The following is a 15,883-nucleotide window of genomic DNA, read 5'->3' as shown; positions in this document are numbered from 1 at the left end:
TGGAACTGTCATATTAACAGGTTCAAGAGCCCCCCAGCATTTGGTCTCTTACCAGCTCCTCATCTCTGTGTCTGTCCTTGTCTTCCAGGTTCCTGGCATCTGCTGTCCTCTGCCTTTATTTTCACAAAAACCTCCCTATTACTGCCTTGCCTTTTCCAGTGACTAAATGATTAATAAGCAACATTACATTTAAATCCAGTTCATTTAAATCTGACTTCCTTTAAAGCTCTGTTTGTGGTATGTTGTCGGTGATGTGTAATTCTTAAACTGTGCTTAAGTGATGCTCTTTATCCACAGTGGTCCCAAATTCCTAATACTTTCCTGTGCATTTGCAGAATGTTCATGGTGAATTCTGTAGCTCTAGTATGTTTTCAGACTAACATTTACTGATATTTTGGAGCTTTGCTCTTTGTAGTGGAAATTTGATGACCTTTTCTACTTCCTCTTATAGGTCAAAGAAATTTTTTAGTTTTATAGAAGGGTGCCTGGTGAAGAATTACATGCAGCGACCCTCCACAGAGCAGCTTTTGAAACATCCTTTTATAAGGGATCAGCCAAACGAAAGGCAAGTTAGAATCCAGCTTAAGGACCATATAGACCGGACCAGAAAGAAGAGAGGAGAGAAAGGTATTAACTTGTTTTTATTTTCATTTTTAAAAAATAATGTTTTAGGGTTTTGCCCACTAGAATAGGTCACTCCTTTTCTAGCCAGGAGTGTATGCTCTCTTGGCCAGTGCTGGATTTGCTGGTCTCTGCTCTGCAGGTCAATCATGAGCCTAGGTCCACCGTGGCTCGGGTAGAGTGGACTGGAGCTGCATGGTGGGTCACGAGGCAAACCCCAGACAGACAGCACTGTGTCTTGTCATCACAGAGGGATGTTTCTCTTGTTCCCCCACAGGAGCATGTCTTTGCTACCCCTTTTACTTCGTTATGGGCCTTTGTGTTCTGAATACATCACTCAGGGTTTATTGAGCATCAGCTGTGAACATCATCATCAGTGTGTTCACCTGTTTCTCTCCTGCTCAAGAACCTTCTGGACTTCGTACTGCTTTACTCTGTGCAGGTGGCGTGGTTAGGCCTGGGCCACGTATGTGCCTGACTACTTTTTTCTCCTTACGGCACAGCATGAACATGCCCTCATGCTAATTATTTAAGGTTCCTTTCTATTCCCAGTATCTTGGTTTTATATCTTTCCATGTTCTCTGTCCACCTTTCTGGAGTGCCCTGTCTCCCTCTGTCCAGCAAGGTGCAGTCAGGCTTCATCACTGTCTTCACAGCCTTCCCTGAGGCCTCTCACTCACGTTGATCTTTCTGTTTTATGAATTCTTACCATAACTTGACAGAACAACATTTGAATAACTGGCATCTTGATAAAGAATTTTTCTTGATATTCAAACTTCAAGGCCAAAGAAGAAACTAAAAAGTTTAAGTTCAAGGTGATAAGAGTTGTTCGCAGTCCTCTTAGGAGGTCTGTACCAAGCTTTTTACATGTTCATTTCAGTCTTCGGAGCTAAATCATCAATGATGCTCACAGCAACTTTTAGGCCCTCTGGCATATTCAGTTATAAAAGTAATTAAGCTTTGTACGTTAAGCTATGCAGTTAGCAACAAGTGAACTAAAGTTTGAAACAAAGCTTTTCCTTGGGAAAAGGTTATTTGTACACTGGATTATTTTCCCAGTATGTACTTTCTTAATAATAGCTCAAAGTCCTGGAACATTCGCTGTGTGCCAGGCATTTACCAAGTGCTCAGCCTGGAGTCCTGTGCACATTTGCAGGTGGGAACAGTGGAGCACTTTATCTTCATTTTTTAGTTTCCAAGTCACAATGACCTTTTCCCCCCTCCTTTGCCTTCATTTACCTTTCAAATACCCTCAGCCCATCCTCAGTAAGGAATGGTTCATAGTACACAATTTTAAACATAACAGAGTACTATTTGAAGGATTCTAAAGATTCTTCAGGTTGGAATTTCCTTTGGAAGCTAGACTATTTTTAGGTTCTTTAAAATTACATAGTTTGGATTGTCTAGCAATGAAAAGAACTAATGTCATAGAGACTGATGAACTTGTAGATATATTTTTCTACAATTATATATAATACAGACTGAACCTCATTTTAAGTTCTCAGACTTGTTTTTCTTACCAGGACACTGATTTTCAACTTCTGTATCTCTGAAAAAAGCTGGAAGTAAGTTTTACTTGTGAATAGATTTGTTTTATAAATCTCTTCAACTTTTCTAGATTTAATTGCTCTCTGGAGTGCAGTGCTGACATTAGATACAAGGTCCAATAAAATGGACTGTTACTTTTGGGAAAAATAGCATAAAATATGTTGAAGTGAAAACAGGTTGCTTGTGTTGAAACTTGTGCTTAATCTGCTGAAAGAGAAGCAACTTTGGTCTCCTTTTGCTCTATTGTCACTGCATCAGTTTTTCCCTGGCTTCATCTTTGTGAGATGAATTTGTGGGAACATTTGATTTTGTGTCTTTATGCCCTGAGTACCTCCTGTGCTTCATCTGTTGCCAGTCCTGCAGACCTTTCCCTCTGCTGCGCTCTAAGCAGCTCCCTGAGTGCCAACAATAACCAAACGACTTCTCCTAGTTGCCTTAGTTTGGGCAGTTGAAGCTCTCTTTTGCATTTTGGCTTTGGTGGGACTTTCCAAATTTGCTGATGCTTTGTGGGGGGTGACTTCTCTTATACGTCAGGAGCTTGAAAGCCCCTCTCACAGCCCTGTACCCCCTCACCAGTGCATCCCATCAGCGACGGTGTTGATGCCTTGGAATCTACTCTTCTCCTGAGAGGAAGTGTAGCCCAGGGGATTGCCTGTGGAAATTGGGTGTCACACCCTTCCTTCCCTCAGATTCACTGTGTGCATTGTCCTTTTCATTAAAGGACATACTGTTTATTTTCTGCTGTAATGCTCTTGGAGATGCTTGCCTGTACCTGCATGTGTCATGATTTGTAACTATCCCATTTATCGTGCTCTTTTCTTTATAGATGAAACCGAATATGAGTACAGTGGGAGTGAGGAAGAAGAGGAGGAAGTGCCTGAACAGGAAGGAGAGCCAAGGTAATGATAAGGCCACTCATTGTTCAGCTCCCTGCTTTATGAAGAAATTGTTCTATGTTTTTGCCAGGATTTCAAGATTTAAAGTACTTTGAAAGTGCCTTAATTTCTTCATTCTTGTTCATTCTTTGAAAGATTCTTATAAACATTGTCCCTCTCTGGTTCCTCTTATCCCGTGGTGCTTTACCAAGATTGTATTGTTTCCCCTCCCCTAGTTATTTGGGAAATGTGTAGGGTTGTGTTTGGTTCTGGGGGAAGGAAGCTTGCCACTGGCACTTTCTGCTCCAGGAGGCATGGATGGTACATGTTGTACAGTGTATAAAATAGTCCTACAAGTAAAGAATTGTCCTACCCGTGGACCAGTAGGTCCTCCATTGAAAAACACTGGAGTCTTTCCCAAAATGTTTTGTTTTGTTTTGTTTTGCTCTCCCCACAGGTGTGGTTACTAGCATTTCATTTCTTCTACTAGTGTATATTCTGTCCTGATCCAACTCATAGTCTATGTTTTGGTTATCTGTGCCTTCCCAAGGTACAGTGAAACAGAAGGTTGAAGGTTTGGTAGTATGAACCTTATAGTAATTAAATTATTCAGGGAATAGGGAATTTTAAAATTTTAATAATGGTCTCACCTGGCAGTCCTTCATGATTTCAGCTATACATAATTTGACTCCTTGAACAAAAGGAGGCCTATAGGATATGTTCAAAGACCTGTGGGGACCTATATACAGGCATTGGGAGTTTGAAGAGAGCATAGGAAGAGATAAGAAAATTTATTGATACAACTCCATAATACCTTTTTCTCTTACATAGGAGAATATTTGAATCCATTTGAGATTAAATACTTTAATTTGAACTGAAGAGCAATGTAATTGTTTTGGATAGAAGTATGATACAAGGAAATAGGCAGTTTAAGGAGATTGATGTACCATGTTATTTGGTATTAGAAGTGGAGCAGTGGCTCTCAGCTGCAAGCCCAGCTATCAGTGGTACTGTTCATCTGTGCTGTGTCTCGTTCTTGGGCTCAGCTGCTTACTCTGGAAATAGGCAATGGGAGGGCATACGTGATAAAGACCTGGTGGGAAGTAAGGTGGTCAAGGAGAAACTGAGGAAGTGAAAGACGGGGATTTTCAACTTTCTTTTTACAGAGTTTGAGCTGGTGTGAGAATCCTAAGTAGAGATGTCTTGTTGAATAAACATCCAGAATGGAGTTTGAGATATTTGTGAAATAGATGAAAGATGTCATACTGTAGACTTGTAGATACAGTTAGTCCCCTGGGTTTATTAGCTGATTCTCAGAGTGGGAGGAACTCAAGAGGATGAATGAGAAGTGGAGCAGCACACTGAGGCTCTGGTCTCATCTGGGGGGCAGAGTGATCTGTGCACAGCCCTGAAAGTCCTACCTCCTCCTCCAGCTCCATCGTCAATGTGCCTGGTGAGTCGACACTTCGTCGGGATTTCTTGAGACTGCAGCAGGAGAACAAGGAACGTTCTGAGGCTCTTCGGAGGCAGCAGCTACTGCAGGAGCAGCAGCTCCGGGAGCAGGAAGAGTATAAAAGGCAGCTGCTGGCAGAGAGGCAGAAACGCATCGAGCAGCAGAAAGAACAGAGGCGGCGACTAGAAGAGGTAAACTGGGAAAAGGGAACTGTCCAGTTGGTTTTCTCCTTTATTCACATTTGTAGCCAGACACTTGAAGGAATGTTTTCTGTGCCCTCCTGACATGATACCTTTCCCTGGCCTCACTACGCAGGTCACTTCAGAAGGAAAGCTTATGCTTTGGGACTGGGAGGCCTCACCTTCCTTGTGGTTTTTGAAATGTTTTCCTTGCTTGTAAAAGCTTCAGGCCCTGCCCCACAGTTACTCATCATCATATCGTGCTTAGATGCAGAACAGCAGGAGCCCAGAGACAGCATCATACCAGTTCTGCAAAGGCTGTTTCTGTTTGTGGTTTAAGTTGGCGAGCTCAGGCTTGACCTGATTTCTTTTCTTCTCTTGGCCTCTAGGTCCAAGTGCACGTGTACATATTTTTCTGAAACTTCAGACTTCTTTACAAGAAAAACATTTTTTTTTCTATAAATGCCTTAACTTTGGGAGGTTTTTTTAAAATAAATACCTCCCCTGTAGGTACATTTAAGAGTAAGGGATGAAAGGGGCACCTGACTGGCTCAGTCGGTAGAGCTTGCAACTCTTAATCTCAGGTTGTAAGTTCCAGCCCCATGTTGGCTATAGAGATGATTTAAAAATAAAATATTTAAAAAAAAAAGATATAAGGGATGAGAACAAAATTACATTGGGTGTAATATACCCTGCTGTTCTGTAACCTAGTTGTTAATGAAGTGGGATTAGTTCTACCCTGTAGTGGGGAAATACCTTTTGTACTACCTGCTCATTTAATTCATTAATACTGTTAACATTGGTATTGTGGTTACCCACAGCTCTTTCATTTGTAAATCATAGAAATGTTATTTCTATTTTCACTTGGGACCCAAAAAAAACTTTTGATTTTATTTTCTTTTTAGTACATACTTCACAGCTCCAAATTTCTCATTCATAGTAGTTTCCATTTCTCCTTAGTTCATACACCTTGTTGACTCCTATTTCTTATGGCAGAAAAAGAACCCAAACAACAAGAAAGCCTTGTATTGATACTAAAGAGTGGACTTTAATGTAAATAACAACACATGGTATCTTACCCATTATTTAATAGTATTTTGGGGTTGGAGGAATCTTTGTTTTATGTGCTTATAGTCTGAATTCTGAAAACTATACTCTGTTCCTAGTTTAGAAAACCAGTGCCTGTCCAAACTAAGGAGACTGGAAATTCAGCACAAGCTTGTGGAAGAAAACATAGGACTTAACCCGCCTCTGTAGGAAGGACATTGATGGTTATAGAACTCTTTTTGCAGTTTAACTGCAAACTCTTCTGTAGTATTTTTAAGACTCTTCTTGGTGCTCTTTGAACATAACAGGAATCCGGAGTGGTCCAGGGTTTTTGAAGTTGCATGTTGACCATTTGGACTTCATATGTGAGAATGCTTGAGTATTGAGGCTCTGGCTACTTATAATACTTTATGCAATATTCTCCACTGTTCATTTGAATCTTGGGCTGTACTTTCACTAAGGATACGATACAGGTTAGTTTGTTGGTTTAGAACTTTAGCTTGAGCTCATTTGTAACACATGCCAGGGAAGTTACTTTCAGGCCGAGTGGTAATGAGACAAGTGCCCACTATCCAGCCTCGTGAAGAGGAGGATTGCAAAGTGAAGGCCAGCACTGGCCAGAGAGAGAGACTAAAGCTTGACAGCCATTTTTGCTTTATTAGTTAAAGACTAGAGGATTAGGGATGTATGCTGAGAACTTTGTACTTTACGTGCTTCAATTAGCTCTTTAATTTCAGCTTCTCAGTAAAAGTTCAAATTCACAGTCACCTCTTGGCACCTCTTAACCAGGAAAGATGGAGCTGGGTGTGAAACCAGGAACAGGGCAGCCCAAGTGGCTCAGTGGTTTAGTGCCACCTTCAGCCCAGGGCCTGATCCTGGAGACCCAGGATCGAGCCCCACGTCAGGCTCCCTGCATGGAGTCTACTTCTCCCTCTGACTGTGTGCCTGCTCTCTCTCTGTGTCTCTCGTGAATAAATAAATAAAATCTTAAAAAAAAAGAAACAAAACATTTGCATGAATAGAATCCACTGATTTGGATTCTTGGTGATCTCACTCCTTTTTACTACCCCGGGGTAAGTAAGCATTGTCTACACTCTAGGTCCCAGAAGGTAATTCTGGGAATATTTGGGGATATTTGAACCATAAATGGTTTTTAGCCCTTTATTGGCATTAAAGTTTCAATCAGAACTCTTTGGGGAATAGAGATTCCCTTTGTTATTAACAAAGTAGATAGAGATAGTCAGTCTCAGTCATAAGATAGATGACAATTAAAACTGAAAGGACAAGGGTGCCTAAGTGGCTTGGTTGGTTAAATGTCCAATTCTTGATCTCAGCTCAAGTCTTGATATAAAGAGTCATGAATTCAAACCCCACCATCGGCTTAGAGACTACTTAAAAAAAAAAAAAAGATAATAATATTTGTTGGTGACTGGCAAAAAGAAATGGCCCAAAAGTCGAGGTTGTAGGGAAACTGTGTACAGATTCTTCTTTCTTGGCAACTGCCACAAAATCAGTCTCATTGGGACTAAGGATCCTTGGCACACCACCATCCTGATTCTCAACCCTCTTTGCAGGTGAGTGGTTTTGCCCCTTACAGGTCCTTAACCTATGGAGGTGTATATTTAAGAAATCATTATGTGTGTTTTATACTCCCCTCTTCTTTGCTCCTTGAGATGTGCCGCTGCTAGGATCCCTCTCCTTTGTCTTCCTCCACTTCCCCCTCCTTGGTTCCTGTTTGAACTGGAGGTCTTAAAAGTCAACACAGGTAATTTCAAGGCTGTCTCTCAGTTTTGCTGGAAATTAAGTTTCTATTTCTGTTTTCCATTTTCCTTGTTGCTTTTGGATGGTCCCAGGCTGAAAGGGGGAGAATGCTGAGCTCAGGCAGCCAAGTTCACACTGGCAGCTTCAGTCCAGTCCTTTCCTGGACCTCATAGCTCCTCAAGTGGTTGCGTCTGCTCCCCAGTTTTCTCATTAGGACCCATTTAGGGTATTCTCCACTTACTCGAAGTATTGCATCCAGATTCAGAACCCCATGTGGTAATGACCCCCTGCATCAAAAATGTTAATATGACAATATTACCTTTCATATTTAGATGCATTGTCCTACCTCTGCCTCAAATAGAATGTTGCCTCTAGCTAATTTTTTTCCCCATAAAAGTTGTTCATAGGTCAGCTTTTTCTCCCATTCCGTTCTTTACCTTTTTGAGAGGCAGGCACAAATGAAGAATACTTAATTGTATTGTCATTTTATCCTAATGGTTTATGCTCTTTTTCCATTGAGTCTTGATTTGATATCTGTTAACTATTTCTCCCTACTCCCATGGCATCCACATATTTGATTAGCATGTTTTCTCATTCTTTGTTCAGTTTCAATACAAATATTAAGAACAAACCTGATCAATAGTCTAAGTTAAGATTACTATGTTAGTTGGTATACTTTGGTTATGTTTTTGAACCTGTTACATATTTCACTAAATTTCCTGTCTGGTTTATGCATCTTCATTTTGATCTCATGGAAGTTTACCAAATTATTACTAAAAGCAAGATATGTTTATCTGTGGTCTGGTGTGCTACTTTAGTAAACTTCAAGAAAAGAAAATTTCTTAGGGAAGGGTTGTTTTGAGCAAGGCCTTTCATGCCGTCATAATGATAGCACATTCTGGTTGGGTTTTTTTAAACCCATGTATAAATGATTTCTTTAGTATATATAGGAGTCAAAACCAAACTTTTATTTCAGGGTTAGAATTTATCCTTTCCTTTATAAAAAAAAAAAAAAAAGTTAAAATACCCCATTTCTCTGTCTCTTCCCAGTCTTTTCCCCTTTGGGGAGATGACCATGGTACATGGTCATCTGTTTTAGCCCTAGAGTTGGGATTTGTTACTTTGTGATTTTGGTTGCCCCACGTCCAGGGTAAAAGTTAGCATCAGCCCCAGCATTTTATTTGCTTTTTCTTTCATCAAGAGAACCCATGCTTGCTTATATTCATTTCTATCATTTCTACAAATTCTAAAGCAATTAAAATTTTAGGGAGGTGAGTGGAAGTGGAAAAAATTAAAAACAAAGGAAAGCAAGAGAAAAATAACTTCTCTGTGTGAAGCGAGATCAGTAGTGAATCTAAATTATAGTAGTCAGAAAACATAAAAGTTTCTAAGAAAAAAAAATTAATAAACTGCCCCATAGATTTGTTAGCTGTGAGATCTTGGAAGGAAGATGTGGTGGACTCCTTCCTCCAAACAGTCTTTATGTATTGCAAAGAAACAGGAGCCACTCCCTCACCCCTCTTTGCCTACACAAAGGCCTTTGGCAGACATGATCGTCTCACATCAAGAGTATATATTAGCATCTTTTTTTTTTTTTTGACAGTTCCAGCTGTGGTACATACATTAGGGCGTGCAAGTACCCCTCCAACCCAGGCCTGGCTTTCTGTGAAGTCAGCGGCTCCATTTATTGACAGCGGGTAGCTAGTTGTCTTGTCTTTCTGAACTCCTTATAAGTTCTCAGGTGTTCTTTTGGCATCCTAGTCTAGAGTTTGGTTATATTTACACTTAAATTTTGTCAAAGTTCGCTTAATTCAAATGTTAACTTGTTGCCTAAAGATGAGGAAGGGTTGTCTTTGGAAAGAAGCAAATACTTTCTCTACTAAGGCCTCATCAGAACTTGTACGAAAAAACCTCAGTGTTTGTTGATATGTCTGTGCAGTACCTCAGAAGTGCTTGGAGTTAGCTGAACCTGAAGAACAGACTGGTTTATTAAAGTCAGTTAGTTTCTACTAAAGCCAGTAAGTCTAGTAGAGTGTGTTTACATGGACCTCACTGTTATTAGTATGACCTAGAAAAGTTTTTAGAATTGTGAGATGAAAGCATTACTTTTAAATACCAAACTAGAAAGGGAACCTAATTAAAGCATTGCTGGATAAGTACATATTTACTTAGGCATGCTTGGGAAAATTTAAGAAATAAAGAAATCTCTTTACAATTTTAAAGATTTGGAAGTCACTTTACAGCATCATGCAGTTTTTCAGTTTGTTTGATTTTGTTTTCAAAGAGTGATTTAAGAAAATAATGATGGCATCAGTTTGCAAATGCTTCACAGGATTATATCATGTTAATCATTCTTAGTGGGGAAAGCCTGAGAGGGCATGTTTGTTAGAGTCTCCTAGGTTTTGTTATTTGAAATCACAGGCATAAGGTTAATCCAGTATGAGTTGATGTTACTTAGTTGATGGCATATGTGTTTTATTTTTGGCTACTTTCTTTTGAGTTTCTATTGTAAGAGGCCAGCTTTTCACATTAATCGTCTATTAAGATATGTTTACTAAGGGCTTTTTAAATTTTTAATTATCCCTCCTCCCTTAAATTGAGAGCCTCTTCTGAGTGTAATGGTTTTTATGGTTGACAATTTAAAATGTTGCTCTTGGTCCAGTTTACAGTTTCAAATGTTAAAGTATAATGTGGAAAAAAAAATAAAGTATAATGTGGAAGAGGAATCAGTAACTACCTTGTTTTTCACTTTAGCCATCAGTCTTGTCAACCAGTTGGTTTGGAAACCAAACCAGAACTTGCTTAATGGGCTAGTCCTAGGAAACTTAGCACTTTACACATTGTCTTGTGGATTTTTAAAAAGCATGTGGCTGTGTTACCTACGAGACTTGAAGGGGAGGGGCTGTGTCTACTTTATTTTTGTGTGCTCATTATGGTGTTTTAATATTTCTCAAGTGGATGAATCAGTCATCTGTAGTCCTAGGTGCATCTCTGGAAAGAAAGGACTTGTTCTTGAAATGTATGCCCATTCTTAAATGGACCTTTAGGCTTGAGATCTCTAATTTGAGTTTCAGAGACACCTGAAAGAACTTTGAAGGACCTTATAGAATATCCTCAAGTGTAAAAGGGTGTGTTGTATAAAGTATGAGGCACTATCCAAATGTAATAATTATTGTTTAAGCCATTATGTGGTTTCCAAGGGATCTCAAAAAGATGACTTTAGGATTTGATTGAATCTTGTTAGGACCTAGAGATATGAACAGATTCTTTAGTCTTTTATTACTTTAAATGCTAAATGTTGAAGACAAAAATCACAGTAATTTTTGTCTCGGATGCCATGTGTTCAGTGTGAAGGTTAGATTTAACTTAAAGTATTGTGATATTTACCACAAAGTGAAAAAGATGAGCAAAACATGATTCCTGCTCTCAAGAAGTTTGTGGTGGTTTTTTTGTGTGTGTGTGTGTGTTCATCTAGTAACCAAGAATATAATACTTTCATAGGAAACAGAAGAAAGAGCCTCTCAGAGGTTTTCATTTGACAGTTGAGAGCATCAGTTATAGCCTGTTCTTGTTTGTAAGAAGTTTGCTTACTGTTATTTTATGGTGTACATTTTGAATTAAACTAATAATAATTTTTAACTGTGTTAAATAATTACATAATAACCATTATATTGACTTTGGAAAATGAACAAAAACATGATGCCTATCTTCCATTCATTGAGAAATCCTGGTAAAGTGACTGAACAAACAAAAATATAAACAACAAGGACAATGAGAACAAGAAAGGAAACCAAATTGTGGAAATTAGTGCATGGAAGAGGGAAGACCGTAAGAGAGCTAGTACTGCAAATTCTGGAAGAAATGAGAAGCAACAGGTGGGGCTGGAAGCATGTATATGTGGACAGTCAGACTCACCCACCCCAGGCAGCCAAAGCCAGGCTGTTATGCTGGGTGTCCTTGGCAGGAGCAGATATGGACATCTAGAAACAGTGAACAGCAAAGCCTCAGAACATGGAGTATCCCAGTGCAACGAGGACATGGAAGGAGAGGTCCTGCAAGCACACGCACTTCCGCTCCCATAGTGCTGGCAGCCACATTTATCACAGGTGCCACTTGGTGCCCAACACAGAGAGGGGATTGGGAGGATCCCCAAGGGACATAAGACCCCTATAAAATGACTAGGCTGCCTTACATCACCTTACTCTAAAGCTTAATAGTTACCAAGTGCTTCTCCACAGCCTTTCTAGTTCACTTTTTACTGTCTTACCTGTGAGTGGACAGCCAAAATTGTGGGCACTGAGAAAAGTTTTTGACACAAGGGATTCCAATATAAATAGAAAAAAAGACCTTGAAGGAAGTGTAGATGACAGAGTTCTATACATTGTCTTGATATTTAAAAATGTCTAGGATGAAGAGATGATTTCTGAAAGCCATAGTCAGGGGGAAGCAGGTTAGAGGTGTGCATGAGTCTTGTACTATCAGGAGTCTGAATGGTTGGGAGATTCTCCAAGAGCACTTTTAGAAACTAGAAAATGACATAGGCATACTTATGGAAATCAGAGGGAAAAATTCCTTCCCTCAGTCAAAATTGTATGTACATTGTGAGGGTAAAGATTCTGGGGCCTGGCCTGCAAAATTGCTAAAACCTTTTGCCTTGTCCGCAAGCCTCCTCAAAAAGCTGTTGGAGAATGTGTTTCAGCAAATGAAGAGGAAAGGTAACAAGGGCTCTAGGAAACGGAATCCTGTATAGGAGAGAGCTCAGAAGGGCTCCTAGTAAGTTGGTGGGCAAGTGCGGAATATCTGAAGAGCAGGTGGTGTTGGCTGGCATGGGGGGGGGGGGGCAGGGCTATGAGAGTCAATCTCTAAGAATAAAGAAAGAATACCTGATTGCCTTTGACCACACTGGAAGGAGGTGTGTGGTAGTATAAGAGACTTCACATATGATCTGTGATAGACCCACAGAAAGCCAGTGAAACACACGAAAACAACAGCAAAAATAAAGCAATCACTCCTCAGAAAACTCAGATTTGCCTTGAGTATGGTTTTCATTTAACCAGAACTTGTCACAGGACTTGATTGGGAGCATAAGATGGTGCTTGTATCATGGATATTTTTTGGGAGAAATCAATAGATGGTATCTAAAGTGGAAAAAAAGTTTAAATAACTCTTACAAACATGTTATTTAGAAACCAGCTTCTAGGGATGCCTGGGTAGCTCAGCGGTTGAGCATCTGCCTTTGGCTCAGGGCGTGATCCTGAGTCTGGGGATCGAGTCCCATATTGGGCTTACTGCATGGAGCCCACTTCTCCCTCTGCCTGTTTCTCCCCTTCTGTATGTCTCTCATGAATAAATAAATAAATAAGATCTTTAGGGGAAAAAATCAGCTTGTGTAAATACTATGGGTAAAGCTAAAAGCATCGAAAGTGGTTATACCTTGGAAATAAGAATTGGGGGTGAGGAGAAATGGGACATCTTATTTTTGATATAAGCCTCATATTCTTTTTGACTTTTTAAAGTGCTTAGTACTTTCATTAAAAAATTAAAATGCAAGGCACGCTTAGGTTGCTCAGTCAGTTAAACGTTTGACTCTTGATTTTGGCTCAGGATTGTAAGATGGAGCCCTGAGTGAATGTGGAGTCTGCTTGAGATTCTCTCTCTCCCTCTCCTTCTGCACTCCCCCATGTTCCTTCTCACTCTCTCTCTGTCTCTCTCAAATAAGTAAACCTTTTTTAAAGTTTCAAAATGTAAATAAAGTGGAAAAAAAGCTACTTATAAGATGACTTAACATTTGCCTCTTAGTAGCATTTAATTAGATGAAAGTAGTCAGGATTTCCTCCTGAACTGGGAGCCCTGCCTCAATGGAAACAACCAAGAAAACGGATTGTACACATCTTATCTTACCACTTTGCTGCCTCAGAGGAGAATGAGTGCTTCCACTTAGACCCCATGTGACCTGAGGTCCTGCCATTTTCTGAAGCTTTAAGTGACAACAGCTCAGGAGAGGAGAGATGAGAAGTGGGTCTGGGGAGTAGGCGGCCTAAGATCACACTTGTGCTCAGTGGATTGGGAAGGCATCCAGATGAGAGGGCTAACGTGGAAAGCCAGCTCTCATCCTGGTTCACTCCTCTGCTGCTCTTCTGCACCTTCCCTTTTTCTTCTCTGAAGACATAGAGGAAATTTGAATCTGGAGGCAGATATGAATTGGGTGCTAGACTGCACCTGGCTGCCAGCTGTGTGGTGGTTGAGTGGCAGGCGGCCTGTCCTTTCTTTCCATCTAGGACTGTTATTGAAGTAATTTCCCTTCCTGGCTCTCTGGAGGAGCCCTTACTGATAATAGCCAGAGCATCAGCAGAGATAGGGACAGCTTTGCTTTCAAATTAAAGAAAAAACATTTTTTTAATAATGATAAGAAAAAGCAAGTGCTGCAGCACATGGCTTTTCTTTCTGCTACTGTGATCCCACAGGTTTAAATGGGGACCTTCAACATCATCTAAAAATCAAAGAATATTTAATAGTCTGCATTGTATATAAAGAAATGGCAGTAAGCACATCTCTAAGACTGTTGTGGGTCTGTGTCTCTGTGGTCCTGAGGTATTGCTTAGAACAATGCAATGGCCTGGAAGGGTTTTTAATCATGCATCCATCTTGTCAGTAAAAGAAACCAAGGTGTAAATCTGATATAGATCCACTTCTGTACCCTTGCACTAAGTATGTATATTATAAAACATGCAAAAAGAGCTATCTTAAAAAGGGTGAGCTACAAATACAAGTAAATAAAAGTTCACTGTTTTCTTTTCCTAGACTTCCATTGATTATCTTGCTCACTGTTAGAGAATGCTGATGTAGAGACCTGTCATCTTAGTTCTTCACTTCTCTCTTTCTCTCTTTTAATTTTGGTATACCAGGGCACTCTCCCCAGGATAGTGTGGTGGGCAAGGAAGGGTAAAGTCCAGATCTTTTGAAGAGGAATGATTCTCTTACAGTTCATTGCTTACGAGATCTTTATAAAATTTTTTCTCACCAACTGTTGACTTAAAAAACAAAACAAAACACCCCATTGCAAACTCCACACCATGACAATTGGTGATATACACTGCCTCCCTCCCACTCCTACTGCACACACCTCTGTTCTGACAAGTGAGGAAACAGGCTCAGGGAGGGGAAGTGGCTTGGACCCAGGAAGCAGAATCAGGACCACAAGCCCTATTCCTTGAGTCATCTCACTTGTCTTTCTAGGTTTCCGTGGTGTATTATAACTTCTCAAAGGATCCCTTGAACCCATTTTGGCTTCTTCGTTGTCTAAAAGTTGTAAAATAGAAGTTTAAGGTTCTTTGCCACTTTTGACCTGTTCATATTAATCTAATTTACTTAAAAAAAAAAAAAATCTAATTTACTTGGAACCTAAATTCTCAGAAGCTGAGGGGGAATTTTAAGGGTGTAGACATGGCTTCCCTTTCATTTTGTTTCCCTTTTCTTCGTTCTCCCATTTTCATCTAACTTGGAAGAAAATTATGTACATAATACCTCATTGGATAGCTTTCTGTTCACATTTTTTGTGATTGTGGGCTCTTTATTTCATCCAGAGGTGAGGCCCTTCTTACCTGGCCTGCCAGGTGTTTGCTAAACCCAATGTATTCCAGCAAGTCATTTCTTTTTTATAAACCTGAAAGTGTCTTGATGGTTGCCAACCTTGCCCATCACTGTTTTCAGAACTAAGCGGTGCTGAGTATCTCTGTAAAAATAGTAGAGTATACAAAACTACTCTCACTCCTCAAGATGGAAGGTTCTACAGGACTTCCATGTTCACCTCTTTTTTTTTAATAAATTAATTTTATTGGTGTTCAATTTACCAACATACAGAATAACACCCAGTGCTCATCCCGTCAAGTGTACCCCTCAGTGCCCGTCACCCATTCACCCCCACCCCCCGCCCTCCTCCCCCTCCACCACCCCTAGTTCATTTCCCAGAGTTAGAAGTCTTTATGTTCTGTCTCCCTTTCTGATATTTCTCACACATTTCTTCTCCCTTCCCTATATTCCCTTTCACTATTATTCATATTCCCCAAATGAATGAGAACATACACTGTTTGTCCTTCTCCAGTTACTGTGGCCAAGTTCAAAAAGGGTGTTGCCTGAGTTCTCTGGGATTTTGATGGAATCTTGTCTCACATTTAGATCTTTCATCTATTTTGAGTTTATCTTTGTGTATGGTGCAAGAGAGTGGTCCAGTTTCATTCTTCTGCATGTGGATGTCCAATTTTCCCAGCACCATTTATTGAAGAGACTGTCTTTCTTCCAGTGGATCGTCTTTCCTCCTTTATCGTATATTAGTTGAGCATAAAGTTCAGGGTCCACTTCTGGGTTCTCTGTTCTGTTCCATTGATCTATATGTCTGTTTT

General features: G+C 40.0%; 1 protein-coding gene across 50 annotated transcripts in view; it reads left to right on the top strand.

The window, feature by feature from the left end:
- Window positions 1-15,883, top strand: part of MAP4K4 (mitogen-activated protein kinase kinase kinase kinase 4) — a 189,537-nt gene that overhangs the window by 131,802 nt on the left and 41,852 nt on the right. For all 50 annotated transcript variants that reach the window (XM_055328835.1, XM_055328797.1, XM_055328846.1 and 47 more), the window contains exons 10-12: window positions 452-627; window positions 2,996-3,068; window positions 4,478-4,688. In XM_055328835.1, the coding sequence (XP_055184810.1) occupies window positions 452-627; window positions 2,996-3,068; window positions 4,478-4,688 (460 nt within the window). The remainder of the gene's footprint in view (window positions 1-451; window positions 628-2,995; window positions 3,069-4,477; window positions 4,689-15,883) is intronic.

The sequence above is a fragment of the Nyctereutes procyonoides genome, unplaced genomic scaffold, assembly GCF_905146905.1.
Source record: "Nyctereutes procyonoides isolate TBG_1078 unplaced genomic scaffold, NYPRO_anot_genome, whole genome shotgun sequence".
Classification (NCBI taxonomy): domain Eukaryota; kingdom Metazoa; phylum Chordata; class Mammalia; order Carnivora; family Canidae; genus Nyctereutes; species Nyctereutes procyonoides.
This window is presented reverse-complemented; position numbering and strand designations above follow the sequence as displayed.